Below are 27037 nucleotides of genomic sequence, written 5' to 3' on the forward strand. Positions count from 1 at the left end.
CCATTGGCATTTTGTTGCAAAACATGTGTTACATTGCTTACATTGCTTACATATTAAACAAATTCTACTTCATACAACTTACCAAAAGATTACATTGCTTACTGCTTACATCTTCAACAAAATGCTACCCTACCCAAACCATTACATTCCAAACTACTTGTAAAATATAACAAACACAAAGAAAATCCAACTGCATAACAGGTAAATTTTGAGTCTTGTGGTTTGAGCCTTCAATTTGTTGATTTTCCTCAGCAATCCAGGTATGATGGCTTTTGAACGTTCACACATTGGACCATCATACCACCCAATAAAGCGACACTTGGATCCCTTCAAAATTAAAAAAAAGCTAACACAGATCTTAACATGTAATGGGAGAATAATGATGAAAATACAAAATCCATTTGCTTACCTCAGTAGGGCATCCCAGAAACGTCGACATGGGTTTTTGTCGGTCCATGTAGTGCGAACAATAGCCATTTTACCACAGAAACACAACACCATTGTTAATTTCTTCAGATGAAAGCGTGAATAGTGATTGTGTTAGGGCTTGTGAAGAAGATGGGAACGAGGGGATAAAAGCTTGAGCACCGTAGTATCATCGATCTTATAGGAGGGTTTTATTAATTAAATAAAGGGAGTAAAACAGAGAATGACAAAAATACCCTCCCTTTGACAAGTCAAGTGGGTGGTAACGGGGGGAAAAGTGACGGCAATAAAGCTTTTGGACCAAAGTGACAACAAAATGTAAACTTTTCGACTATCAGTGCTAGCCCAAACCTTTTTGGCCCAAAGTGGCAATTTCCACCTAACCACAGAGACCATTCTTGCAATTTTCTCACATTTTTTTATGGGTTTTGGTCTAAACGTTAGAAAAATTGGATTTGTGGTCCTTTTACGCATATTTCCTTGTGGATTTGGTCATTATTCAAATTAAAAAGACTAATATGTCTCTCTTGATATTTTTAGAATTTATTCTATTTAAATTAAAGTCGTAATAAATATAAATGTCTCTATCGATTATCTTCTCATTTCCTTTTTTCATTCAAAGGAATTCCATTAATAAACATCATTCGTGTCATTCTTCATGGTTTTATGCCTCCCCATTGACACAGGAAAATTGTTACTCTTATTTTTCTTATCAAAATATATCCCATGTGCATATCATGTGCTCACTAGTATCAAACCTAGATTTTCATCATAGTACCGATCCAGTATGATATCTAACACCAACAGATGAGGGATTGAAATAAAACTTAACGTAAATGATACTAGTTGATATCGATGATGTGATGAGAGAAGTTAAAATCATGAAGCAATAAGAGCTAAGACAGACATGACATTTTTTTACCACCACTATAGTCGGATCGTTGTCGTTCACCATAGTTGAACCGTCATCTTAGAAAGGATTATGACTACCTCATTCAAAGGGACCTTAGCACTTGGTGTAGTTTTTTTTCTTTCGAAAAGCAAAATCAATGAGAGTTAGTTGAGAAAAATGTTTTAAAATCCGGTTTTATAGTTGAACCCATATGTTGACCGGTTCTCGGTTCAACTAATTCGACCGTTGAGTCAACCCAGTTTCTATAATTTTTATGAATTTTTTATTTTCCTGCATATATATATATATATATATATATATATATATATATATATATATATATATATATATATATATATATATATATATATATATATATATATATATTAGGAAACTGATGAGAACCGTAATAATCACGACCCTAAAGTGATTCAAGAAGAACCAAGATTTAGACAGAAAATGTAACTTTTGATCGAGTAAAATATGCATTAATTAACTATTAATTAGACGTGAAACTCGAAAAATCTTTGTTATTGTTCCTAGTAGCATGAGAGAATCATGTATTTTTAACGAAGATTAATAATGGTATTGTATTTTCCTAAATATACAGTTATTAATTATAATTTATGAAGCATATAGTTACACTTTATATAACTTTCCAAATGAGTTTTTATTTTTTTTATTTTTATGTTTAAGAGCTACAACCACTTTTATTTATCTTTTTCTGACATAAGACATCAGTCAAATGGTTAGAAGAGGTCTCGACTTAATTTTTTTTAACAGTCTTAATGTTTAATTGGTTTGTATGTCAACATTCTTGTAAGTCTCTTCATATTCATCAATGTACCTCATGTACCTCCAGATGATGTCATTAATACAGATGTTTTTGGGGTTTTCTATAAGTACCCTCATTTTTTTCCAATTCCACCCCCTTGACATGACTTTTTTGTCTTTTGTTGTTTTTTTTTGTTTTTTCTCTATTTTGTTTTTTTGTTGTTTTTAATTCTTTTTTATTTTTTTATTTTATTATTATTATTATTATTATTATTATTATTATAAATTTCGATAACCGTATAAAATCCGGACAACATTTTAAAATTCGGATGAAATCTTAAAATTCGGACGTTGTTATAAATTTGGACGACATAATAAAATTCGAACGACTACATAAAACGAAACAAAAACAAAGTTTGTCTTTATTTATTACAGATATATTTATTGGTTCGGTATTAAATTTTCGTGGTGTGTTATGCGGATTGAAAACAAACTTTACTTTTGTTCCATTTTATATAGTCGTTCGGATTTTATAATGTCGTCCGAATTTATAATGTTGTCCGAATTTTAAAACGTTGTCTAAATTTATATGATTATGGAAATTTATAATAATAATAATAATAATAATAATAATAATAATAATAAAGAAATAACAAAAAAAACAAAAAGGGCAAAAATATATATATATATATATATATATATATATATATATATATATATATATATATATATATATATATATATATATATATGTCAAATCAAAAGTAAAAAGGTTGATTAGATTGATGGTAGGGGGTAAAATTGGATAAGAAGGGTACTTATAGCACAACCCATGTTTTTTTAGAGATATGGAAAATTAGAAATAATTAAAAGAAAAAAATATATTCGAATAAACTAATAAATTTGCCGCCAATAATCTAAATTGTAATTTTCTTTATGATTTGAAATAATTTCCATCCCTTCACACATTCAATAGTGCATGAAAGATAATTTGATTTACCAAGAAGCATTTATTGGTCATCCTGCATGTCATTGAAAATATTTAAGAGTCATGTCATGTGTGAGATTAGAATTTTACAAATAAATAAAAAGAGAAAGCATGGCGTGGACATGCTTATGTTTCAAACAAAGGGTATCCTATATGCAAAATAAAAAAAACAATAGTCAATGCCTGAAAATGACAATGAGAAAAAAAAACAATATTACACAATACGTAAGTGAATAAAAATTACCAAGATATCATTTGGGTTTTGGCTGTTAAAAGTAGGTTGGAGAGATAAATCTTTAGGCTCATGAACATCATTTGAAGCAAAAAGGCCGTCCATTGTCACACTGGTTTAGTTTCATCAACCGGTGAATATGTATCTTCTGCATGAGGTATATTTGTGTCCTTGTAGTTTATATAAATAGTCTTAAATATATAAATAACCAAATATTAATTAAATAAATACAAGTTTTTATTAAAATTTAATACTTTACCGGTCATTAATTTTGTTTGGGTCTTTATGATTAAAAACTATAGACTACGCAAAAAAAATATATTTTTTGTATTAAGTTGAAGGGTATATAAATAAATATAAAAATCTTATATTTATTAATCGTTAAAATTAGAGGGTGGTAGAGGGGTTGTGATGTTTAATAAATTATCATACGCATATGTAATTCTTATATTTAAGTGTTGCTCTCCGTCCTTAAGGTCGAGAGTTTAAATATCGTCTGAAGCATAGATAAAACTGGGAGTAAGTCTAAGAATATATTAGATTTTCTGTTTTAAAAAAACTAGTTCCTATATTTTCATAATTGTATATTTAATTAACAATATCCTATATTTAATTGTATACTTGATAGACGTTATCCTATCTTTTTATGAAAACAAAATTTGCTAAGTTTATAAAAACATTATAGTAAATTTTCGACATATAATGCATCAATGAGTTCAAAATTTTATATGCCCCTCAAAAGTTTGAATGCAATCCTAGTGCCTTCATTTCTAAGCATAGGACTAGAATTAGGAAAATAAATTTATGATTGCTAAAACAAGGATAGTAAGGTAATTTCACATTTACCAATGTAATCAATCTTTTTACAACTTGTTATCTAGAAATAGATATCTCATAATCCCTCCATCACAAGGAACACAAACAAAAGACAAAACATAAGGAATTTTGGAATTTACAAAGCCATATGTTTTCTCGCAATTTTCAAAGTCGATTGAATTTTCTTGACAAAACAGTTTTGTTTGGGTCTTTTGACTCTTTGTATTTTGGTGATTCCACAGTTTCTAAACACAATGATCATTTGATGCCTCCAACTGAAATAATTTTGTCCATTCAGTTTAATGTACACAAAGTCTGTCATGTTTGATATTTAAAAATGACATTATACCTCCTATTGAATAAACAGTCTTTCATTACGTACATATGGAACAAACTTGGCTGAAATGAAGTAAGTTCCTCCCCATGATCAAATTCAAATCGGACCCGGATCTAATTCTGGATATTTATCTGTGGATAAAGCAAGAACATGTAGTAACCTAGCTTCAATTGTAGTTGTTGTAAGTTCAGAAATAATTAATGGATTCGTACCTAAATGCATGATGGGGTGGCAAAGAGGTGGGTTGATGTTCAAGATGAACATTTTTTCTGATTTTTTTTTTGCGTATTAGGAACATACTTGCCTCGTTACTGAATATATCAGTGACTCGATATAGAATAAAGAATCCTAGATGAAACACATCACTACAGTCCGTTGATTCTGCTATACCAAATGCACCAAAAAAGACATTCATCGATGAAAAATTTGGAACACTCGAAGATTTAAAAAGAAAAAAGTATTTTGCGTATTTAAGCTCTTATTAATTGGATTCAGATGACATGTTTCAATCTCCAAAGCCAATGTTTGGGTCAAAAGGGTATTTAAATCAAAAATGTTTCTGTTAATAAAAAACTGAGCTGCAATGTTTAATCAACAGTCATCAAGTCTAACTTCCCAGTCACTATACCATTTCGATGTTTGATTTAGAAATTAAGTAAATGCCAAGTTACATATTACAAAGGAGAAGGGTTTGTGCTATGAAAGTCATAAATCTAACAATAAAAAAAATCAATAACTAATTTGTAACCTGTGACGATTTGATGGGTAGTTCAGAAATCCTTTTATAATGCCCCATCACCAACTTGTTAGAATCATATTCTTGGATCCTCTTGCGTGGGATTTATGGTTAATTGTAACCTCCAAAACTCTTTCATCACGTGATTACCTAATGAACCTTCAAAAGCTAGATACCCTATTGAACACTGAGCAAGAAGAACGTGTATATAAAATGTTTACCTGTGCTTGTTTGTGTTAAATGAAATTCAAAACTGATAATTGATAATTTGTTCCTTGTTTACATTCACCCTTTCAGTTGATCATACTAATGGCATCGATAGGTAACAGTTGAACAAAGTCCTCAATTTGTAAACCAACTCGTTATACTTTTTAAAGCTATTACCAATATAACAAAATTTTGAAAAAGAACAGGAAGATCACCTATTTCCAACTCCAGCAATTAAACATATAAAAAGTGGATACCCATAAAAGCTATCTAGTACCAAATCTGACCAGAAGCAATAATCGAAACAATAAACATAAATTTCCTTACACTTCAATATGACGATACACTTTACTTTGCTTGATCCAAATCCTAATACAATACCTTAAATTCCTGCACATATTCAGAAACTGAATTCAACTTACATATAATAATTCACAAAATACAAAAGATAAATAATCAAAGGAATGAGAAAGGGAAATCTTCAAAAAAGTCCCAAACTTTTGGGAAAAATTACACTTTTGTCCCAACACTTTTTTTTGAACAAAAAAACCCAGAAAACCGGATAAATTGAACATTTCGGCCCTATTTTACCGGCGACCTTCATTTAGCCGGTTAAAATTGCTTATGTGGCATGGAGTTGCTGAGGTGGTTGGTGAGTCATTTAATGTCCTTGTATAAAAGTCTAAATATAGTGGAAAACTTCATTCGTGCCCTAGCAGACAACGATTGAAGCAGGAGCAGTGGAGGACCATGACAAATGTCTTCTTCGTCTTCTTCATCTTTAATGAATCGTCTCAGAAATAAGTGCTACTGTGGTGATCCTGTAGGAAGATGGACTTCGTAGACTCCATTAAACCCAGGAAGAAGGTTTATAGGATGCCCAAATTACAAGAATGGAGTCAAAGATTGCAAGTACTTTCGTTGGGTGGATCCTCCTCTACCAAACCAGTGGTATGCAAATTTGTTATTAGTATTACACAACAATGTCAATTTGGAGAACCATCGAATATTTGGGGAGTTTGGGCAAGAACAACCAACTGGGAACTTTTTTGGAGACGTTGTGGAACAGCCAATGGCACAACAACCAGTTGCACAACAAGCAGTGGAAAGAGGAAGATGGAAATCATTTCTGTATGTCTCTGTGGTTTCTTTTGTGTTTTTGTTGGTTATGTTGATGGATTGGTAGGATAGAAAGTTGTTTTAATGTATTTTGTTTGTATTTGTTTTGGTTATGACTAAGGGTTGTGTTTGTTTTGGTTATGACTAAGTATTTTGTGACTCATCTGATTATGAATGAAGTAACTAGTCTATGTATGAACTTTAAATGTGTTGATTGTAATCAATGAATGTAATCAAAGTATGACTTTAATCAGTTAATAATGGACTTAATACACAAAGGACTCAATACATAACGAGTCATTAAATAAAACAAATCAATACATAATGGAGTCAATCATGCATGACTGGAATCATGCATGACCGGAATCATGCTTTACTGGAATCATGCATAACTAGGATACATATAAGCAAACATTGTAAGCACAAGTAATGTATGCATCACTGGAATCTATAAAACAAGGAATCAATATAACCAAACATAAACATTGTTAATTATAGAATATGTAGTAATATTAACCAAAGCCAAACAATTTTATGGTTAGTTGTGTAAATGCCCAAAAACATGTTAAAGGGCCCAAAGCCTATAGTTTATATGGATGTAAACAAAAGGGGCTATTAACAAAAGGGGCTATCAATAGTAGAGGCTTATCAACAAAAAGGGCTATCAACATTTGCCCAAACCCAAAAGTTTTATACATGTTCTTAACAAAAGTAAAGATTAGAAACACCCTATTCTAGACTAAGGGGGTTGGATGAACTCATCCCCTTTCCATTCTTGACAGCTACCACCTTTTGCAACTTGATCTCTGTTATCCTTTCTGAAGGCTTCCTCCTTCTGACTTGATTCACTTTGCTCCTCTTTGTAGGCCTCATTCTGACTTGATTCAATTGTTATGTGGCAGGTATTTCTCTCTCATCATCCATCCTTTCCTCATTCATCATTACCTCACCCATCCCCGTCTCATCTTTGCCATCCTCCTCATTCATGCTTTCCTCATCTCCAAGTGCTTGAGTTTTAGGGAATTCTTCAACTGTTATTTGGCTAGCAATTCCAACATCCTGTAAAAAGCATAACAAAAGGACACTTAGCAAGATTTAACATCACAAAATGAATAATGAGAAAGCATACTTGTGACATAGCAACATCCACATCTTCAATTTGTTGTACTTCTGCTTCACTCAATCCAAGACCTTCAATTTGTTGAAAATCTGGACTTGCATCATTTTCACTCTCAACATTTGGAATGGCAACATGTTCAAGCTCACATTTAGGAAACTCAGAAGTACCCTCCCCATATTCTGTTTGGACTCCTTCACCAGATCCCCTACCACCACCTCTATTGCTTCTTCCACTAGATCCCCTACCACCACCTCTACTTCTTCATCCACCAACCCTTCCACCACCTCTAGATCCTTTTTTAGTTCCTGACCAATTAAGCAAATTAGGTTCCAACCTAGGCCTGCCCATTTTTTTTAGGTTGAGGTTCAGGAACCACTATAGGATTCTTGCATGATGTTTTATTGTGTCCCCTTTATAGACAATTTTTACACTGGACAGTTCTACCCTTGCTTGGCACTTGAGAGTACTTGTCTTGATTTTCTGAAACATGTCTTCCTCTTTTAACACTAGGCCTTCCTGGCATCCTCCTTTCAATGGGTGGAAGGGGCTTAGTGTAACTTGTTTCTTCCCATAAGTTACTTCCATTAACTGGGAGTATATTCTGATCATAATTGTAATTATTCTTGCTGAACCAACTACTTATAAAGTTAACTGGATCTTGATTGGTGTACAATATTGCCACTTGTGCATGCACACAAGGTAACCCTGAAAGTTCCCATAGTCTACAAGCACAAGTTTTTTCCTTCAAGTCAACTACATAGTTTTGAACCCATTCCTTACTTCATATTCATTCACTCCACTTGGAACTGCAGACAAACTTCTGCAAACACATAAAATAGAACATAAGATGCAAACACATAAGATAGAACATGTAAAAACAAAACAATTGAAAATACTTACTTAATGTCTTCTCTAAATTCTTCCATCTTTGTTACCTCGGAAGGACAAACTTCACCAACCCAATTTTCAGCCTCTTGTTTCAGATTGAAAGCCCTTTCCATCATGTAAAGCCTAATCTCTTCAAGCATAGTCAGTAGAGGTTTCTTTCTTGCGTCTACAATGATTGCATTGAAACACTCAGCAATCCCATTCTCTACAGCCTCACAAGCCAAGCAAGTAGAGAAATAAGCCCTGCACCATGAAGTTGGTTCCCTTGCCATGAGATGATCATAAGCAGCAAAACTTATTGCCCTGATCCTTTCCATATTAAAATTGAAATCTCCTTCTGTGGTAGATTTTACAGCCGCCCAAAACATGTTTCTGAACTCTACTTCACTATAAACTTTTCTGAAATTGGCATAGATATGCCTGGCACATTGCCTGTGCTCAACATATGGTAGAATATCCTTACTAGCTTCAACAAGACCCTAAAACATATGGTAGAATATCCTTATTAGCAACACCTTACACTATTGTAAATAATGAAAAATAAAGAGATAGTTACTTTACCTTGTGTTGGTCACTGATTACACACACACCCCTTCCAACCTGCAATCCAAGATCATCATTAACCAAATCCAGGAACCATTTCCAGTTGTTCTTGTTCTCTACATCAACAACTGCCCAAGCTATAGGATACACCTGATTGTTGGCATCCCTACCTATTGTAGTTAACAACTCACCCTTACATTGTCCCTTAAAAAAAGAACCATCCAATCCTATTACACTACGACATCCCCTTTTCCACCCCTCTCTTATTGCTTTAAAGCAAATGTAGAATCTATGAAATGCTGTGGTATTATCAGGGTTTACAGTAACTGTAATCCTAACTGTGCTGTCTGGATTGGATATCAGTAGCTCATGCCCATATTCCCAAACTCTTGCGTAGTGGTCACTCAATTTCCCATGAATTAATGACAGTGCCCTCATCCTTGATCTATAACACTTTGACCATGGAAATTTTCAATGAAATTTACTTTGAATAATTACCTGCATCTCCTTGCATTTTAAATTAGGTTTCCTAATTAACTCCTTCACAAATTTCCTAACTAACCAGGTAGGATCCATAAGCCTTGAATTGTTAGAATTCCTAACACATTTATGAATGTCTATCATCTTTTTGACTTGGAAAGACCTTTCAGTACTCATCCAAGAAGCCCTAACCACAAATGGACACTTCTATGGACCACTTCCACATATTGCCACTAGTCTAACACTATCACATTTTTTGAAACGGATTTGAAAACCCTTACTAACAGCATAGTTGGTTAAACACAATTTCAGTTCATGTGGGGATTCATACCTTTCACCAAGCGTTGGTCTCATTTTGTTCCATTTCACATTTGGATTGTGGGTGGAATACTCAAATTCCTCATCACAATCTTCCTCGTTACTACCTTCCAGATAATCTTCATCTGATTCTTTTTTAGTGATTCCAGTTTGAGCATCGTTTCCAGTTTGAGCATCATTTTCAATTTGAGCATCATTTTCAGTTTGAGCATCATCTACTGCCTCATAATCGTCTTCTTCACATAGAATATTGAGAAATTCATCTTTGCATTGGGAAACTTGTTTCTTTTTGAAGTACGCATCCAACTCCACATTTATTGTATCAAAATCATGGATGTCGTCCATGATTTCAATTGCACGGGGGTAAAAACCCTAGTTTACTGAGGGGGAGGTAGAATGTGAAACGAGAGAGGTAAGTTGTATTGTGTGTGTGTGTCTAAATGAGGTCGATTAAACCCACGTAAGCAACTCCTGGCCACATAAGAAAATTTAACCGGCTAAATGAGGGTCGACGGTATAATAGGGCCAAAATGTTCGATTTATCCGGTTTCCTTGGTTTTTTTGTTCAAAAAAAATATTTTAGGACAAAAGTGTAAATTTTCCCAAAAGTTTGGGACTGAAGATTTCCCAATGAGAAATGGAAAAATTAGAGGTTTACCTTCTGCAACAAATTAGTTGTTCTTAAGAAAAAAACCTGAACTTCAGCAAAGAAGACGAAGATGAAGATGTAGCTTCAATTAAAAACCTTAGAAAATTCAATAGAGAATCAGGAGTGATGTAGAAGAGAAGAAGGATGACTGAAATCAAAGTTGCATATTCGAATTTCAATATAGAATCCCTTCAATTTAGGGTTCAAACATGTAGAGGATGAAATTGTTGCCTCCCTCGTATTGTCCTCTCCCGTTCCCATGGAAGCCACAGAAATGTCCAAAGAGAAATAAGTGGTGTGTAACAGTGCTCCAGTTGGGGGCTATGTTAGCTGACCGGAAAGATGTAAATAGGGAATGATCAAGAAGTGACAAATATAAGATAAAAAACATCACCTTTCTTATTGGGGGTGAGGGGCGATGGTAGATGCACAAACGACGAGCAAAATCCAAGCAGACCTCATGAACTGGAATCCAAATTGAAATCTACACATATATCTTTTGTTGAAAAGACCCAAGAATCAAATAAACAGGAACGACAATTGCCGTTCTTTCAAAGCCTATAAAAAGAAAAGATAAATCGATCGTCTCCAGCATAGAGTGAGAACAAAAATTAACTAATAGAAAACCTATGATCTGAAATTATACATACGTTAAATATAGAAGATGGGGTCGGCCGAAAATTTTAACATTGAGCAAGGAGGAGGTGGAAGAAGGAGACTCGTTAGGGAAGAGGTGGAGGAAAACTGGAGGGAAAAGAGGTGGGAAGCAGGTGGCAAGAAGCTTTGGGGGAAACGCCACCGCCAAGAAAGAAAAACCTATCATGAAGTCTTTTGCCTCAGCGTGAGGTCAGGATAACTAGAGAAGGACGCAGGCAGGTAGCTTAAGACCATATACGTTAAAAAAACCCCGCCCGACAACATGCTTATTGGAAGAGGAAGCAGCTTATCGATGTGGACATAAACACAAGTCTTTAACATATAGGTAATGATAAGAAGAATTCGACATCTACAAGTTTAAACATTAAAAATACACATAACTACAAGTTATAGATCAATACAAATATATTAAAAACCACATAATCATAAGAATTACATCAATCCAAATGCATAAAAAAGAAAGATAAAGTATAATACAAAAAATATAGTTTAGATGAATACTAACGCATCAAGATCAAACTAAATCACGGATTTTGAGATTTTGGAGTGTTAATCGCATTAATCTCACGACTGCTTAGTAATGATATCTACTATCAACTTGATCCTCATCAAAACATGGTCATTATCCTTTTCTATAGTATCAAATAAACAATTTTAATGTTACGTAATAGACTAAAAATAATAATTATAAAAATAAAAAATGCCACCTTGCATTCAAGAAGCTTGTTCGTACTCTTGCTCGTCAAGCAAATTTTCTAAATCATTGTAATCAATTTCTCCTTTAGGGTCTTCTTCAACCATGCAAAGACCTGTCTTATCAATATATTCATATTCAATAGGATGATAAGAGCTCTTATCAACCTTTAGTCTACAAAAATATTCATAAAAATGAAACATAATTGGTAAAATAAAATGACATTGTTAATAGACAAATATTTTATTACAATGTAATATCTGTATTTTGTATAAACATTTTATTATAATGTAATGTACCTACTTAGTAAATTCAAGTTGTATCCAGCAAATACAAGATCATTTACCCTTTGATGTTCCAACATATTCATTTTTTTATGTAAATCCTTTCAAAGACACTCCAATTATATCCGCAACCGGAAGAAGATGTGATTTGACTTAATATTCTAATAGAAAACATTTCCAATATCAAAGTATCTTCACAAAATAACTTTCAACACTTATCTAGAAAAGAAATGGTTAGAAAAAATATTTCATAATAATATATAGAATAATAATATATAAAAGTTAAATGTAACCTGGATGAGTACTAGTACGAGAAGCAACAACACTAAATCTACCAAAAGTACCTTCACCGTCACAAAACTTGCTCTAAAATGCCTCTACCGAAAAAATTATTTTAAACCATATGGAGAACACCTTCCTTAACAAACGAGTCATCATTTTCAACATAATCAAATAATTTTAATAAAAAAATCATTCAAGACAATTTATTTACATTCAACTGCATTTCGAACTTTCAACATCTTCTTAAAATCGTTAGATATGGCCATTCCTTGTAACTCAACTGTATGGTTATACAAAATTTTCAATGCAATGAACGCGGTATTAAAACGGGTAGCACCTTGAAGAATGATTTTTGTCCAACCAGGTATTTTTCATAACCAATATAAGGGCCATTTATGATTATAAATAAAAAGAGTAACCTTGGATGCAAGAGGAACCAAACTTTTCATGGTATCCAATTCCAAACATCCTTCAATACAAGATTAAGAATCATGTTGCACATTGAGACCAAGTAATAAATGTATATCTTTCACATAACTTATTATGAAAAAGTTTCAAATTAGCAACATTGTCAGTAACAATTTAAACCACATTATTTTCTCCTATCATTTCAACAATCTCAACAAACAAATTACTCAAATTTGAAGCATTTCTCTCTATGTCGGATGCATTAAATTTTAAGAAATGATATCCCTTTCGGATAATAAACCAAGAAATTAACCAAATAATGTTGCCTAGTATCCCTTCAACCCATCACTCATAATCGTGCAACCACTTTCAATCCATTGACTTCTATACAAATCATATAAGAGCGGAACAAACTTCTTTGCATCTTTCAATAAATGGACCCACAAAGCATGATAATTAGGTGCTTTATACCCATAACCAATACCCCATATTTTATCTACCATATGTTGAAAACAATGAGAGTTACAAGTATTCCTATGTACACATACATCATAGAGCCACATCGCAATAGCTAAATCCACATCATGTATTTTTCCCCTTAGTTTTCATGACATATTTAATAGTTGGTTGAGAGGGATCATTTATACATTTTGTAAAGAAATGATGAAAACTTGATGTAGCATTCCTTTTTCCCTCTTTATTAGATTGTGATATTTCGAAATTATGTTTCCTTCATCCTTTCATCGTCATCAGACATTGAAATTGTTTATGCCACCACCACTAGCTTTACCTATTTCCTTTTTAGCCATTTCTTTCAAGATACCTTGCAAGTTAAACGAACTTCTGGAGTTACTTTATTACAAGAGGCTATGTCACCACTAACATCGACAAGATGTTCTTAACTCTATTTATTCCAGCATCATGAATAACTTTTTGACAAAAATTACACACACATACACACACACACATACACACACACACACACACACATATATATATATATATATATATATATATATATATATATATATATATATATATATATATATATCTTGTTTCCCTTGTCATCAACAACTAGAGTCACATGTTCCCATGCTTTATTTGTGTTCGTTCTTAGATTTAATTGAACGGAAGAAGGGGATTGAGACTGAGGTTGTGTTTACATTGGTTCTTTGTCTCTAGGTTCCATATTGAACTATATTATAAAGCCACAGAGCAATTTCAAAGTCAAAACAACATGAACATAAGTTAATTATAATATAAAAATTACATTCCAAAATAATAGGAACAAAAACTGAAATTAAAATTGACAACCCAAACAAAAGTTAATTATAACATAAAAATTACAATTCGGCATAATAGGAACAAAAACTGAAATTAAAATTGACAAACCAAACAAAAATGTAACGTCCCAATTTTCAAACTAAAATTTTTCATTAAAAATAGGTTAAACAATTAAAACCCTTTTAACTTAAAATCGTTAGGTGACATTCATTTGTTTAAAAATCATAAAGTTATAGAGTTAAGTTACAAAACAACGAAAACCAATATCTTTGATGCGAGTGTACAGTCTCGTCAAGCTTTTCCCACAAACTGATACAAATATGAGTACATATTCCAAAATGAGTTCAAATTCCGAGTCGGGTGTTGGCTGCAAATGGATGCGACTGGATATGAATGATCTCAAGCCATCGTAGTCACTTATGAACAGTTATGGTCCGAGTGTCATTGGTTGTGATTGTGAGTAGGTGTGATTGGTTCCAAACCATCAGAATGAATCCGAGTCTTGTGTTATAAGTACAACGGGGTCCCTTGTTATCGGTTACAATTGCGATTCTTGGAGTGAGATTCAATGCGAATCTCATAGTACTATCAGATGCGAACTTCGAAGTGTTGTGATTGAGAACAACCTAGGAACCGCATGGATATTGGTTCCGAAGGACTACTTGGATGCGATGTTGTTGGATGCAAGCTACTTGGGATCAGTTTCGATAAAAGATGGGTTTGCATGGTTAATTGTGTGGATTAACATGTGGAAGATTCTATTTATTTTTTGAAACGATTTTTAGCTTTTATTTATTTCATTATTTAGTTTTCAATTAGCTTTTATTAGGTTTCCGTTTTGTAATTAGTTTCCTTTTGTAATAGCTTGTAAGGATATAAATAGGTCGTGGTAGATCATTTGTGAAGTCAATTTATGAATGAATTTTGAATTGAAGAACTTTGTTTCTGTTGAGTTGCTTACTCATCCCTATGTCAATTCCAGGACGTGTTTTCTAGGTTGATTCGAATTCACATCAATAGGTCTTGATTTGTCTTCATCGATACTTAATCTATAGGTCTAGATTGTTTATCAAATCATCTTTTCTTGTTTTCTTGTTAATAAAGTTATCTTTCTTCTCGTTTTCTTGTCTTTGTTATTGTTATCCACTGTGTTCATAAAAACCCAAAAAAAACCCCCTATGTATTCATATCATAAGTGGTATCAGAGCTCAGTTCGAATTAAGTATTTATAAAAGAGTAGTCTGAAATCGTTAATAGTGCCAACTCTTATCATAATCAAAACCAGTATGTTAAATAACCAAAACATGTCATAGAAAAGTAATATCAGAGTACAACTCCCAAAGATCTCATAATGCGGAAAATCATAGCGTGATGCACTGCGATCATGCCGGCTCCTTTCCTTTTGAAGAAGAAGTACATGAAACCATGTAACATCCGGATTTCCAGGTATCATAAATTGAGTATTTAATTTTGAGTCAAGAAGAGGGACTCGACGAGTTGACGCCTAGACTCGTCGAGTAGGATCGCGACTGCTGACTAGGATTAATGAATGGACTCGACGAGTCGGAGAGTGGACTCGACGAGTCCGCGCTGTGGGCAGAAACCCTAAATCCTTGGGCCTGTGCCCTATTTAAGGGTCCTTATGGCCCTCATTGCGGCCACCCATACCCCTGAGAAACCCTAGCAAGCCAGAGGGCTTAGAGAGAGAGAGAGAGGGCTAATTTCACCTCCATAATGTATTGTTGCAAGGAAGGAAGGGAGATTCAAGCTAGGCTGCTTGGAGGGGCTCAGAACTTCTTCCATTTCATCAAGGGCTTCTGTTTGAGGTATGAATCCAGGCCTATTTTCATGTATTTAGTAGATCTATGGAATCTAGGGTTTCTTTACCCTTTCTTTTGGTTAAATATGGAGCTTGTGAAGTCCCTCTGAGGAATAAACTTTAGATCTGGACCTTGAGAGGTCCAGAGTGTCCCAACAATCAAGCTTTATGATGTTACATGTGGATGATGAGCTTAGGATTCCATTTTTAGAGCTATTTCTTCAAATAAAGCTATATGTGCGATGCATGGACGTAAAGTTCAGACCTTTACGTGACTTTTGGGTGTTAGAAGGTCAGATCTATAAGTTAGAGAAACAGATCTGACCTCCGAAGGTCGTTTGAGCATTCTCATGGAATAAAATCGTCGAGTCCATGAGAGGACTCGACGAGTCGGATCGTGTTGCACCACAGTTCGTGTTCAGTGGTAACCCGTTGAGAGAAGGGCTAACTCGACGAGTCGAGTGAGGCCTTAGGAGGATTCAGAGGACACATATGGACTCGCCGAGTCACCCGAGTGCACTCGACGAGTCTGGTCAAAGTTGGACCATTGACTGGGGTTGACTTTTAGGGTTTGGTCAACTTTTGGAGAGTGGACCATTGGAGGGGTAAAATGGTCTTTTCACCTTCTGAGAGAATATAAGGAGGGATTATTCTAGCCTTTAAGAGCCGTATTAATTATAGATAGTTACTTTATGTGATTAGGTGGAGGCTAGAGCAGATATTCGAGTTCGAGACTTTCTGAGATTTCCCGAGGTGAGTCTTCTCACTATACATTACCTAGAGTGGTATCTATGTGCAGACCGGAGGGTCTTATGTGTTATGTGTATGTTTGAGTTTATGTGCATTGTGATATATGTATGCTATGTGTTATATACACCGGACCGGAGGGTCCAACGATTTAGACCGGGCCGGAGGGTCCAACGAGCTAGACCGGACTGGAGGGTCCAACGAGCTACGGGACTGGAGGGTCCCGCTGAGACACATTGACCGGAGGGTCGTACCGAGTTATAGCCTCGAGTGGCTTATGTGCTGTATGTGGTATTTTGGGGAACTCACTAAGCATTTATGCTTACCGTGTTATGTGATATGTGTTTCAGGTACCAGCGAGGATCGCGGGAAGGTGCCGGCATGATTTGTACACACTGGCAGAGGATTATGTTTTGAGATTTTGAGTTATGTTTTATTATGATGACATTTGATCATGAGATTCTGGGAATATTATATATGTTTTATCATGTTGAAAAATGAAAAATTGTTTTAAATTTTACGTCGTTACAAGTTGGTATCAGAGCCTTGGTTTGAGAGATTCGGATGCACCTCCGGGCGTATCTGAACTCAAACTGAGGATTTGAGGAAATTTTTCATAAAAGAAACAATTTTTCTAAAAGAGAAAAGATTTTTGAGAAAATAAGAACGGAGCAGTGTGTACGATCAGCCAGCGCCCGAACGGTGATTTCCCAAAATACCCTTACGTTATGTGTTATGAGATATTATGTGATATGCTATGCATGCTAGAGTAGGCTAGGTATTCATGGTTAGGACTAGAGTGGGCCTGATTTGTGATACCTTAGCCTAGGAGGTTACTGCTACTATGAGATACTTCGAGAGTGAGTAGGTAGCAACGATGAGCTTATGAGTGGTCTACTGGAGGGTAGCCTGAGTTTAGTGAGATATAGAGTACTTGTGATCTGGAATCCTGGGAGGAGGACTTGGGGTGAGTACCGATGCGTTGTGGAAGGTAGTATAGGGCCCGTACTACTGGAAACGCCGGATCGGTGATCAGTCCAAGTAAGAATCCTTAGGGTACTAAAGAGCAAGTAGGGTTGAGTATCGAGTGAGAGTATACTCAAGCGAATCTCTAATTTCTTTTGTGTTGTATGTCAGAGACATCATGGTTGGGACATGCCACAACCCAGGAGGCAGTGGTACCAGTGGTGCCAGTGATGAGGAGATCCGCAGGTTGATTCATGAGGAGGTGGCCGCAGCCATACGAGCTGAGATTCCTGAGATGTTTGGGTCTATCAAGACCACTTTGATTCAGACGTTTGATGAGCAGTATGCTTCTCTTACCGAGGCTGCTGTTGCTGCAGCCAACGTAGCCGTCACCGCTGCCAGGCCACAGGGGGGGTGACTCGTTGCTGTACCGAGAGTTCAGCAACACGAAGCCACCAGAGTTTGATGGGACTCAGGATCCGATAGCCACGATGAGGTGGATCTCTGACATTGAGGGATGCTTCTACACCTATTTTTTTCCGGAGCATCTGAGGGTGCGGTTCGCACTGAACCAACTTCTCTTGGGAGCGAAGGACTGGTGGAAGTTTGTTACGGCAGACTTCACTCCTGCAGAGATTACAACGGTGACCTGGGAGAGGTTCACCACCATGTTCCGAGATTAGTATGTTCCCCCGGTGGAGAGGGAACGGTTGGCACATGAGTTCTTGTCCCTCAAGCAGGGAACTGAGTCCGTGATAGTGATTACGAGGATGTTTCATGAGAGGGCGTTGTTTTTCCCTAAGCACGTGTCGACCGAGCAGGCACGTATGAGCCGATATCTGAGCATACTGAGGAGAGACATTCGTGAGTTCGTGGCGAACTCGACGTACCGGACATTTTCCGAGCTCCAGGAAAATGCTCGGAAGAGGGAGATCGAGCTGGAGACTCAGGCCAGGGAGGAGGCCGAGTCTCAGAGGAGGGACAGGCGACCGACGCAGTCGCAGCCGGCAGCCAAGCGGGCGAAGCCCGCTGATTCGAGATCTGGAGGTCCGAAGGGACGCACTTGCGGGAAGTGCGGCAATAGCCATGAGGGAGTGTGCAGAGCTGGGGTGTGTTACAATTGTGGGAAGGAGGGGCATTTCGCGAGGGATTACCCCAAAGGATTTTCGGTTTGCTTTCATTGCAACCAGACAGGCCATCGGAAGGCCGAGTGCCCGCATCTACTACACGGATCAGCACAGGGATCTACACCTGCTGCTAGAGCTACCGAGGTCCGGCCAGCGAAGGCCGAGGCACCGAAGGCTCGCGGGAGAGCTTTCCAGTTGACATCGGAGGAGGTCCGCGCATCGCCCGATGTCGTGGCTAGTGTGTATTCTTTCATTTATTTATGCTGAGTTGAGATACTGTGCTTATATTATGATATGCGTCGGTACTTTCCTTGTGAGTTATGTACCTGCTTTGGTGTTAATTGACTCGGGTGCGAGTCGATCTTTCGTGTCATTAGCATTTAGTCAGCACATCAGTGTCCAACGAGAGGCGTTGAGTCGACCTCTACGAGTTTCTATAGCCGACGAGCGAGCGGTGTATGCTACTGATGTGATTCGAGGATGTGTACTCGAGATCTTCGATGTTGAGTTCCCGATTGACCTAGTACCGATTGCGATGGGTGATGTCTGTGTCATCGTGGGCATGGACTGGTTGAGCCGATTTAGAGCTGTTATCAACTGCGAGCGTCAGATGGTGACAATACGAGACCCTAGTGGGGGAGTGCTGACAGTGTATGGCGAGGGTACCCGAATTGGGTCAGCATTTTGTTCGGCTGCCAGAGCGAGACAGAGTCTACATCAGGGATATAGAGGGTTTGTAGCTTATGTGATGGATACACGAGTGGCCGCAGAGAGGCCGAGTTCGGTTGATGATGTTCCGATAGTGCGTGAGTTCCCGGATGTTTTTCCCGAGGAGTTGTCGGGTGTGCCTCCCGAGAGGCAGGTGGAGTTCCGCATCGATTTGGTTCCGGGGGCAGCGCCTATCGCCAAGGCGCCTTATCGCCTTGCGCCGCCAGAGATGCATGAGTTATCCTCGCAGCTTCAGGAGCTGCATGGAAAGGGGTTTATTCGACCGAGTAGCTCGCCGTGGGGAGCGCCAATCCTTTTTGTCAAGAAAAAGGATAGTTCACACCAGATGTGCATTGATTACCGGGAGTTGAACAAATTAACGGTCAAGAACCGTTATCCATTACCGAGGATCGATGATTTGTTCGATCAGTTGCAGGGTGCGTCTTGGTTTTCCAAGATAGACTTGAGGTCTGGATATCACCAGATGAGGGTGCGTGATGAGGATATCCAGAAGACAACATTTAGGACTCGTTATGGGCATTACGAGTTCGTGGTGATGCCTTTTGGGCTCACCAATGCCCCAGCGACGTTCATGGACCTCATGAACCGAGTATGCAGGCCGATGTTGGATCGATCGGTGATTGTGTTCATCGACGACATTCTAGTGTATTCCAGGACCAGAGAGCAGCATGAGGAGCACCTGAGGGAGATCCTCGGAGTATTGAGATCGGAGAGGCTATATGCCAAATTCTCCAAGTGTGATTTCTGGTTACGAGAGGTCCAGTTCTTGGGACATCTCGTTAATCAGAATGGGATATTGGTCGATCCGGCCAAGATTGAGGCGGTCATGAGTTGGGAGGTGCCGAGATCCCCCACCGAGATCAGAAGTTTTCTGGGGTTGGCCGGCTACTATCAGAGATTTACCAGAGACTTCTCCAAGATTGCCGTTCCCCTCACCAGATTGACCCGGAAGGGCGTTGCTTTTTCTTGGGGTCCAGAGCAGCAGACCTCGTTTGAGACCCTTCGCCAGAGACTATGCGAAGCGCCGGTGAAAGCCCTTCCGGAGGGAGTGGAGGATTTCGTGGTGTACTGTGACGCATCTATATCGGGGTTGGGTGCGTTGCTTATGTAGAGAGGGCACGTGATAGCATACTCATCGAGGCAGCTGAAGCCTCATGAGACGAGGTATCCCACCCACGATTTGGAGTTGGGGGCGGTGGTTTTCGCCCTCAAGATCTGGCGCCATTATTTGTATGGGGTTCGGTGTACCATATACACGGGCCACAAGAGTTTGAAGTACCTGATGGATCAGCCCAACCTGAATATGCGCCAGAGGAGATGGTTGGATGTGGTAAAGGATTACGATTGTGAGATCCTGTACCACCCGGGCAAGGCTAACATGGTAGCCGATGCTCTGAGCCGCAGGGCGGAGAGTGCCCCAATTCGAGATATATGTATGAGGATGACGGTGATGACTCCGGTATTGGATACCATTCGAGAAGCCCAGGCAGAGGCTGTGAGACCGGAGAACCGCAGGAGGGAGCGGGTGATTGGACAGGTGTCCGAGTTTGTGACAGATAGCCGAGGGCTTATGACCTTTCGTGGTCGGATTTGGGTGCCGTATACGGGCGGGGCACGTAGCACTCTGATGGAGGAGGCACATAGATCGAAATTTTCGATCCATCCTGGGGCCACTAAGATGTATTTGGACCTGAAGAGAGACTACTGGTGGCCATGTATGAAGAGGGATGTTGCGTGGGTAGTAGAGAGATGCTTGACCTGTTGTCGGGTTAAGGCCGAGCACCAGCGTCCACATGGCAAGTTGCCATTAGAGGTTCCCTAGTGGAAGTGGGAGCAGATTTCTATGGATTTTATCACCAAATTGCCGAGGACCGCGAGAGGTGTTGATGCAATTTGGGTGATTGTAGACCGGCTGACGAAGAGCGCTCACTTCCTTGCTATTAGTGAGAGCTCTTCTGCAGAGAGTCTGGAAGAGATGTATGTGAGAGAGGTGGTGTCGCAGCATGGAGTGCCGATCTCGATTGTGTCAGACCGAGATGTACGTTTTACTTCCAGGTTCTGGAAGAAGTTTCATGAGGAGTTGGGTACGAGATTGCACTTCAGTACTGCTTATCACCCGCAGACGGACGGGCAGAGTGAGCGGACGGTTCAGACACTCGAGGACATGCTTTGGGCATGTGTTATGGACTTCGGTGGAAGTTGGGACACATACCTACCTTTGGCTGAGTTTTCTTACAACAACAGCCTCCATTCGAGTATTGGTATGCCTCCCTTTGAGCTTTTATATGGGAGGAGGTGTCGGACTCCCATTTGTTGGGGAGAGGTAGGGCAGCGAGTGATGGGTAGCACTGAGATAGTGCTTAAGACGACTGCGCAGATACAGCAGGTCAGACAGAGGTTACTGACAGCCCAGAGCCGTCATAAGAGTTATGCGGATAGGCGGCGATCCGAGCTCGAGTTCCAGGTCGGAGATTTCGTACTCCTGAAGGTATCTCCTTGGAAAGGAGTGATCCGGTTCAGGAAGAGGGGCAAGTTGGGGCCCCGATACATTGGTCCATTCAGGGTGATCGTGAGGGTGGGTAAGGTAGCATACTGTCTGGAGCTACCCGAGGATTTGAGTCAGATCCATGATACCTTCCATGTATCCCAATTAAGGAAGTGTATAGCCGATGAGACGGCGGTTGTACCGTTAGAGGATATTCAGGTGGACGCGAGTTTGAATTACATTGAGAGGCCGATCGCGATCTTGGATCGGAAGGTCAAGGTTCTGAGGAACAAGGAGGTGCCCCTGGTTCAGGTCCAATGGCAACATCGGAGAGGGTCCGAGCTGACATGGGAGCCGGAGTTGGAGATGCGGGAGCAGCATCCAGAGTTGTTTGCAAAGTGAGACTTCGAGGGCGAAGTCTGATTCTAGTGGGGGAGAATTGTAACATCCGGATTTCCAGGTATCATAAATTGAGTATTTAATTTTGAGTCAAGAAAAGGGACTCGACGAGTTGACGCCTAGACTCGTCGAGTAGGATCGCGACTGCTGACTAGGATTAATGAATGGACTCGGCGAGTCGAAGAGTGGACTCGACGAGTCCGCGCTGTGGGTAGAAACCCTAAATCCTTGGGCCTTTTCCCTATTTAAGGGTCCTTATGGCCCTTATTGCGGCCACCCATACCCCTGAGAAACCCTAGCAAGCCAGAGGGCTTAGAGAGAGAGAGAGAGAGAGAGAGGGCTAATTTCACCTCCATAGTGTATTGTTGCAAGGAAGGAAGGGAGATTCAAGCTAGGCTGCTTGGAGGGGCTCAGAACTTCTTCCATTTCATCAAGGGTTTCTGTTTGAGGTATGAATCCATGCCTATTTTTGTGTATTTAGTAGATATATGGAATCTAGGTTTTCTTTACCCTTTCTTTTGTTGAAATATGGAGCTTGTGAAGTCCCTTTGAGGAATAGACTTTAGATCTGGACCTTGAGAGGTCCAGAGTGTCCCAATAATCAAGCTTTATGATGTTACATGAGGATGATGAGCTTATGATTCCATTTTTAGAGCTATTTCTTCAAATAAAGCTATATGTGCGATGCATGGACGTAAAGTTCAGACCTTTATGTGACTTTTGGGTGTTAGAAGGTCAAATCTATAGGTTAGAGAAACAGATCTGACCTCAGAAGGTCGTTTGAGCATTCTCATGGATTAAACTCGCCGAGTCCATGAGAGGACTCGACGAGTCAGATCGTGTTGCACCACGATTCGTGTTCAGTGGTAACCCGTTGCGAGAAGGGCTAACTCGACGAGTCGAGTGAGGCCTTAGGAGGATTCAGAGGATACGTATGGACTCGCCCAGTCACCCGAGTGCACTCGATGAGTCTGGTCAAAGTTGGACCGTTGACTGGGGTTGACTTTTAGGGTTTGGTCAACTTTTGGATAGTGGACCATTGGAGGGGTAAAATGGTCTTTTCCCCTTCTGAGAGAATATAAGGAGGGATTATTCTAGCCTTTGAGAGCCGTATTAATTAGAGATAGTTACTTTATGTGATTAGGCGGAGGCTAGAGCAGATATTCGAGTTCGAGACTTTTTGAGATTTCCCGAGGTGAGTCTTCTCACTATACATTACCTAGAGTGGTATCTATGTGCAGACCGGAGGGTCTTATGTGTTATGTGTATGTTTGAGTTTATGTGCATTATGATATATGTATGCTATGTGTTATATAGACAGGACCGAAGGGTCCAACGATTTAGACCGGACCGGAGGGTCCAACGAGCTAGACCGGACTGGAGGGTCCAACGAGCTACGGGACTGGAGGGTCCTGCTGAGACACATTGACCGGAGGGTCGTACCGAGTTATAGCCTCGAGTGGCTTATGTGCTGTATGTGGTATTTTGGTGAACTCACTAAGCATTTATGCTTACTGTGTTATGTGATATGTGTTTCAGGTACCAACGAGGATCGCGGGAAGGCGCCGACATGATTTGTACACACTGGTAGAGGATTATGTTTTGAGATTTTGGGTTATGTTTTATTATGATGATATTTGATCATGAGATTCTGGGAATATTATATACGTTTTATCATGTTGAAAAATGAAAAATTGTTTTAAATTTTACGTAAACCGTAAGCACGAAGCTTAGTGAGTTCCCCCATCATACTGTTGGATTAATGTCTAAGTCCATAACTATAATTGGTAAGACTTGACCCGACCCGGCATGGTCCATTTGGGTTGCATGGCATCATGCATTTGGATAGACTATAATGAGAGAAATAACACTTAAGGTTGGTTAATATATTATAAGTTCTAATATATTAATAAGGTTATTTAATTAGTATTGATCAAGAATTAATTTGGAATTAATTAAGTGATCAAAAGGAGACTAATTAAATATATGGGTTGATTGTGTAAATCATTCATTCTTATATATGTGGGCTTGTGATCCAAGATTCCTTATGTTGGACTAAGTCCATGGGGTGACCCATGGATACTCCATGGAGGTTAAAATCCATGGAGCATAAGGAATGGGTAAAGTTATGAGTTACATGGTGTAACCCTAATAGCCACCATATAAAAGAATCCCATGGCTCAAGAAATCGTGCACTAATGTGTGTGTGTGAGGGCTAGACGATTTCAAGGAGTGTTCAAGTTTCTCTCAAGTTATTCCAAGTGTATTTGGTGTTGTGTGAACCATTTGAGGTGTCACACTTGGGGCACTAGGCACTCAAGCTTCATGAAGACATTCTACATCAAAGAGGTATGTATTCTATCTTGTTATATTTATTATTTTGTATGCTAGATTAGGATAATACCTTGCATGTTCATAATTGTATGTATAATAGAGAAAACATAGATCCAAGGTATTTAGGGTTGCATGTACACTTAGGAGTGTTAGAATGCTCATAACCCAACAGTGGTATCAGAGCCTAGGCTTGTTTTCTTGTTATACTTGCAAAAGTAGCTGAAAAATTGAGTTGGATGCATATATTCGATTGTTTTGGCTGGAATTGGACTAGGAACATTACCCTAAGATGTTTTTGGACTTATAAACTTGTTTTTGATGTGGTAATGTTCATGCTAATCCAATTTCTAAGATAATTGTCATAATTTCAAGATTTGTATTAGTTTGTATGTTCATGCTAATTTCTTGAAGATTGATGATTTGAATTATCTTGTTCTTATGAGGTTCTTAGATTAATAGAAAAGTTGTGTGAAATAGTTGTTTTCAATCCATTTTAATCTAAGAGTTGATTCCAAAGTGTGTTTTGTAACTTGTCCTCAAGTTATATGAAAAGTCACATTTAAGAATCATAAAACTCATAAAAGTTGGCAAAGGTTACAAAATGAAGAGTCTAGTTCTAATTAAATGGTTTTATGACTCCATAACTTGTCCTCAAGTTATGGAGGTTCAAGAGTCTCTTCATTAAATTTAACAAAAAAAGTGTAACCTTAATTAGTTCTATAAGTTACAATAAAAAATAGTTATTTTTTTTATTAATTAGTTTAAAGTCTTCCATAACTTGTCCTCAAGTTATGGAACTTGAAGAGTTTTTTTTTTAATTAAAACTACTTTAAACTCATAAGTTATGGAATTAATTAGTTTTGAATAGTTTCAAAACTTGCCCTCAAATTTTGGAATTTGAAAAGTTTTCACTTATGAATACTTTAATTCCAAGTTAGCCCTTAGAATTTTAAAAGTTAAAATTCAACCCTTATACTTTATAATATTATAAGTTAATAATATTTATATATATATGTATAAGAGTAAAGTCAGTCTTACCGTTAGTAGGCCTCATTCACGAAGCCGGTCTATAAGGGGGGTATAAGGTTACTGCCTATAAAATGGCAGTTTAATGGGTGTCCACTCTCACCCACCGCTTCCTTGACTGGTGGAGGGTCGTTAGCCGAACGGGTAGGACAAGGACTATAATTCTCCTTTCATTAAAAGTATTAATGATAAATACTAAGTAACTAAACTCTTATTAATACCCAATCTTAGTTACTTAGGAAAATGTGAATTTGGTGCTAACCCATGAAATTACACTTTGCACTTTGCTTAAGTCGTTAGTGGAGCGTGTGTGGTTAACCGGCACACTAACCTGGACTTAACAAGGTAGGAAAAGGGTAACTTAATATTTATCATAGTATCGGTGGAGCGTGTGTGGTTAACCGGCACACTGATTAAGGGGTAAATATTAAGGGTACCAAGTATATTTGCATGGTTATTCACACCTTGTTTTGTGATCCTCGGCATCCCAGTCACAAAAAATGAAGGGCACACTCGAGAATGAAACATGCCTTTGAACAGTTCAATGAATCTCAAAGATCTAGGACTTTCAAATCCAATTAAAACGTAATAAATTATTTCGTTTTTCATGGTGGAAATTGGTGAATCGTCATTCACCTACCTTCAAATATTTTATAGCTTGGATTACGGCATCCGACTTCTAAGTTATAAAATAGTTTGTTGGGTCCTAGCCTTAATATTTCATATTGGGTGTCATATTAAGGACTTTAAATCAACTATCTTGAATATCTCCCAAAAAGATGTCTGGTCTAGACATTTATGATCTTCCCAAATCTCTTGAAACAAGCTTTCCTAAATGAAGATGATGTCCCATGGATATCATACTTCTTTCACCTCCTCCAATTATTCTCCCTAACCCACAAGTTCCTAAAAAGTTTAAGGTCACTCAAGCCCTATTGGCAAGGCAAGGTCTAGGTGTGATCACATCTTGGAGATGTAGTCACATATTGACAAGCCGGGAGAGTTGGGTGTCAAAGTCTTCAGAAAGTTGGTGGCTCAACTACTTTCTAAGTCACATAGTGAGTTCTTTTGGGAATCCTATGAAACAGACTAAGACAAGACCCTTAATGATCTTATCTATTTGCTAAGATCAACTTCCTAAAACGCTATGGACATTGACAATGATGACATTGGATATCCAGTAAAGCTCTCTCTTCCCAATGGAAAAGGATCGGCCATAGTCAACTCAGTTGACCCAATGGTAAAGAGAGAGGCGAAGTCTGAGATAGTCC

The 27037-nt window shown here is 38.2% G+C and overlaps 1 protein-coding gene across 2 annotated transcripts; it reads right to left on the minus strand.

Annotated features, from left to right (window-relative positions):
- Positions 1 to 7090: 7090 nt before the first annotated feature.
- On the minus strand, positions 7091 to 11418 carry LOC145108925 (uncharacterized). Of its 2 annotated transcripts, XM_079046009.1 has the most exons (6): positions 11176 to 11418; positions 9890 to 11083; positions 9097 to 9523; positions 8548 to 9014; positions 7657 to 8467; positions 7091 to 7586 (listed from the first exon to the last, which is right to left on the minus strand). In XM_079046009.1, the coding sequence occupies exons 2-5, from the start codon at positions 10219 to 10221 to the stop codon at positions 8401 to 8403; spliced, it is 1293 nt and encodes a 430-aa protein (XP_078902135.1). In that variant the 5' UTR covers positions 10222 to 11083; positions 11176 to 11418; the 3' UTR covers positions 7091 to 7586; positions 7657 to 8400. The 2 variants fall into 2 exon arrangements, with proteins under 2 accessions (XP_078902135.1, XP_078902134.1); XM_079046008.1 differs by having other exon boundaries at positions 9890 to 11418.
- Between the last annotated feature and the right edge of the window lie 15619 nt (positions 11419 to 27037).

The sequence above is a fragment of the Lactuca virosa genome, chromosome 4 (genome assembly GCF_052849685.1).
Source record: "Lactuca virosa cultivar CGN04683 chromosome 4, Lactuca_virosa_CGN04683_v6, whole genome shotgun sequence".
Classification (NCBI taxonomy): Eukaryota; Viridiplantae; Streptophyta; class Magnoliopsida; order Asterales; family Asteraceae; genus Lactuca; species Lactuca virosa.

What these genes read in the sequence shown, in the direction of transcription:
- LOC145108925 (XM_079046009.1), bottom strand. Translation starts at nt 10,221, where the DNA reads ATGGACGACATCCATGATTTTGATACAATAAATGTGGAGTTGGATGCG. An exon ending in TAATCAGTGACCAACACAAG is followed by an intron (nt 9,015 to 9,096) that starts GTAAAGTAACTA and finishes CATATGTTTTAG; the next exon opens with GGTCTTGTTGAAGCTAGTAA. An exon ending in GAATTTAGAGAAGACATTAA is followed by an intron (nt 8,468 to 8,547) that starts GTAAGTATTTTC and finishes ATGTGTTTGCAG; the next exon opens with AAGTTTGTCTGCAGTTCCAA.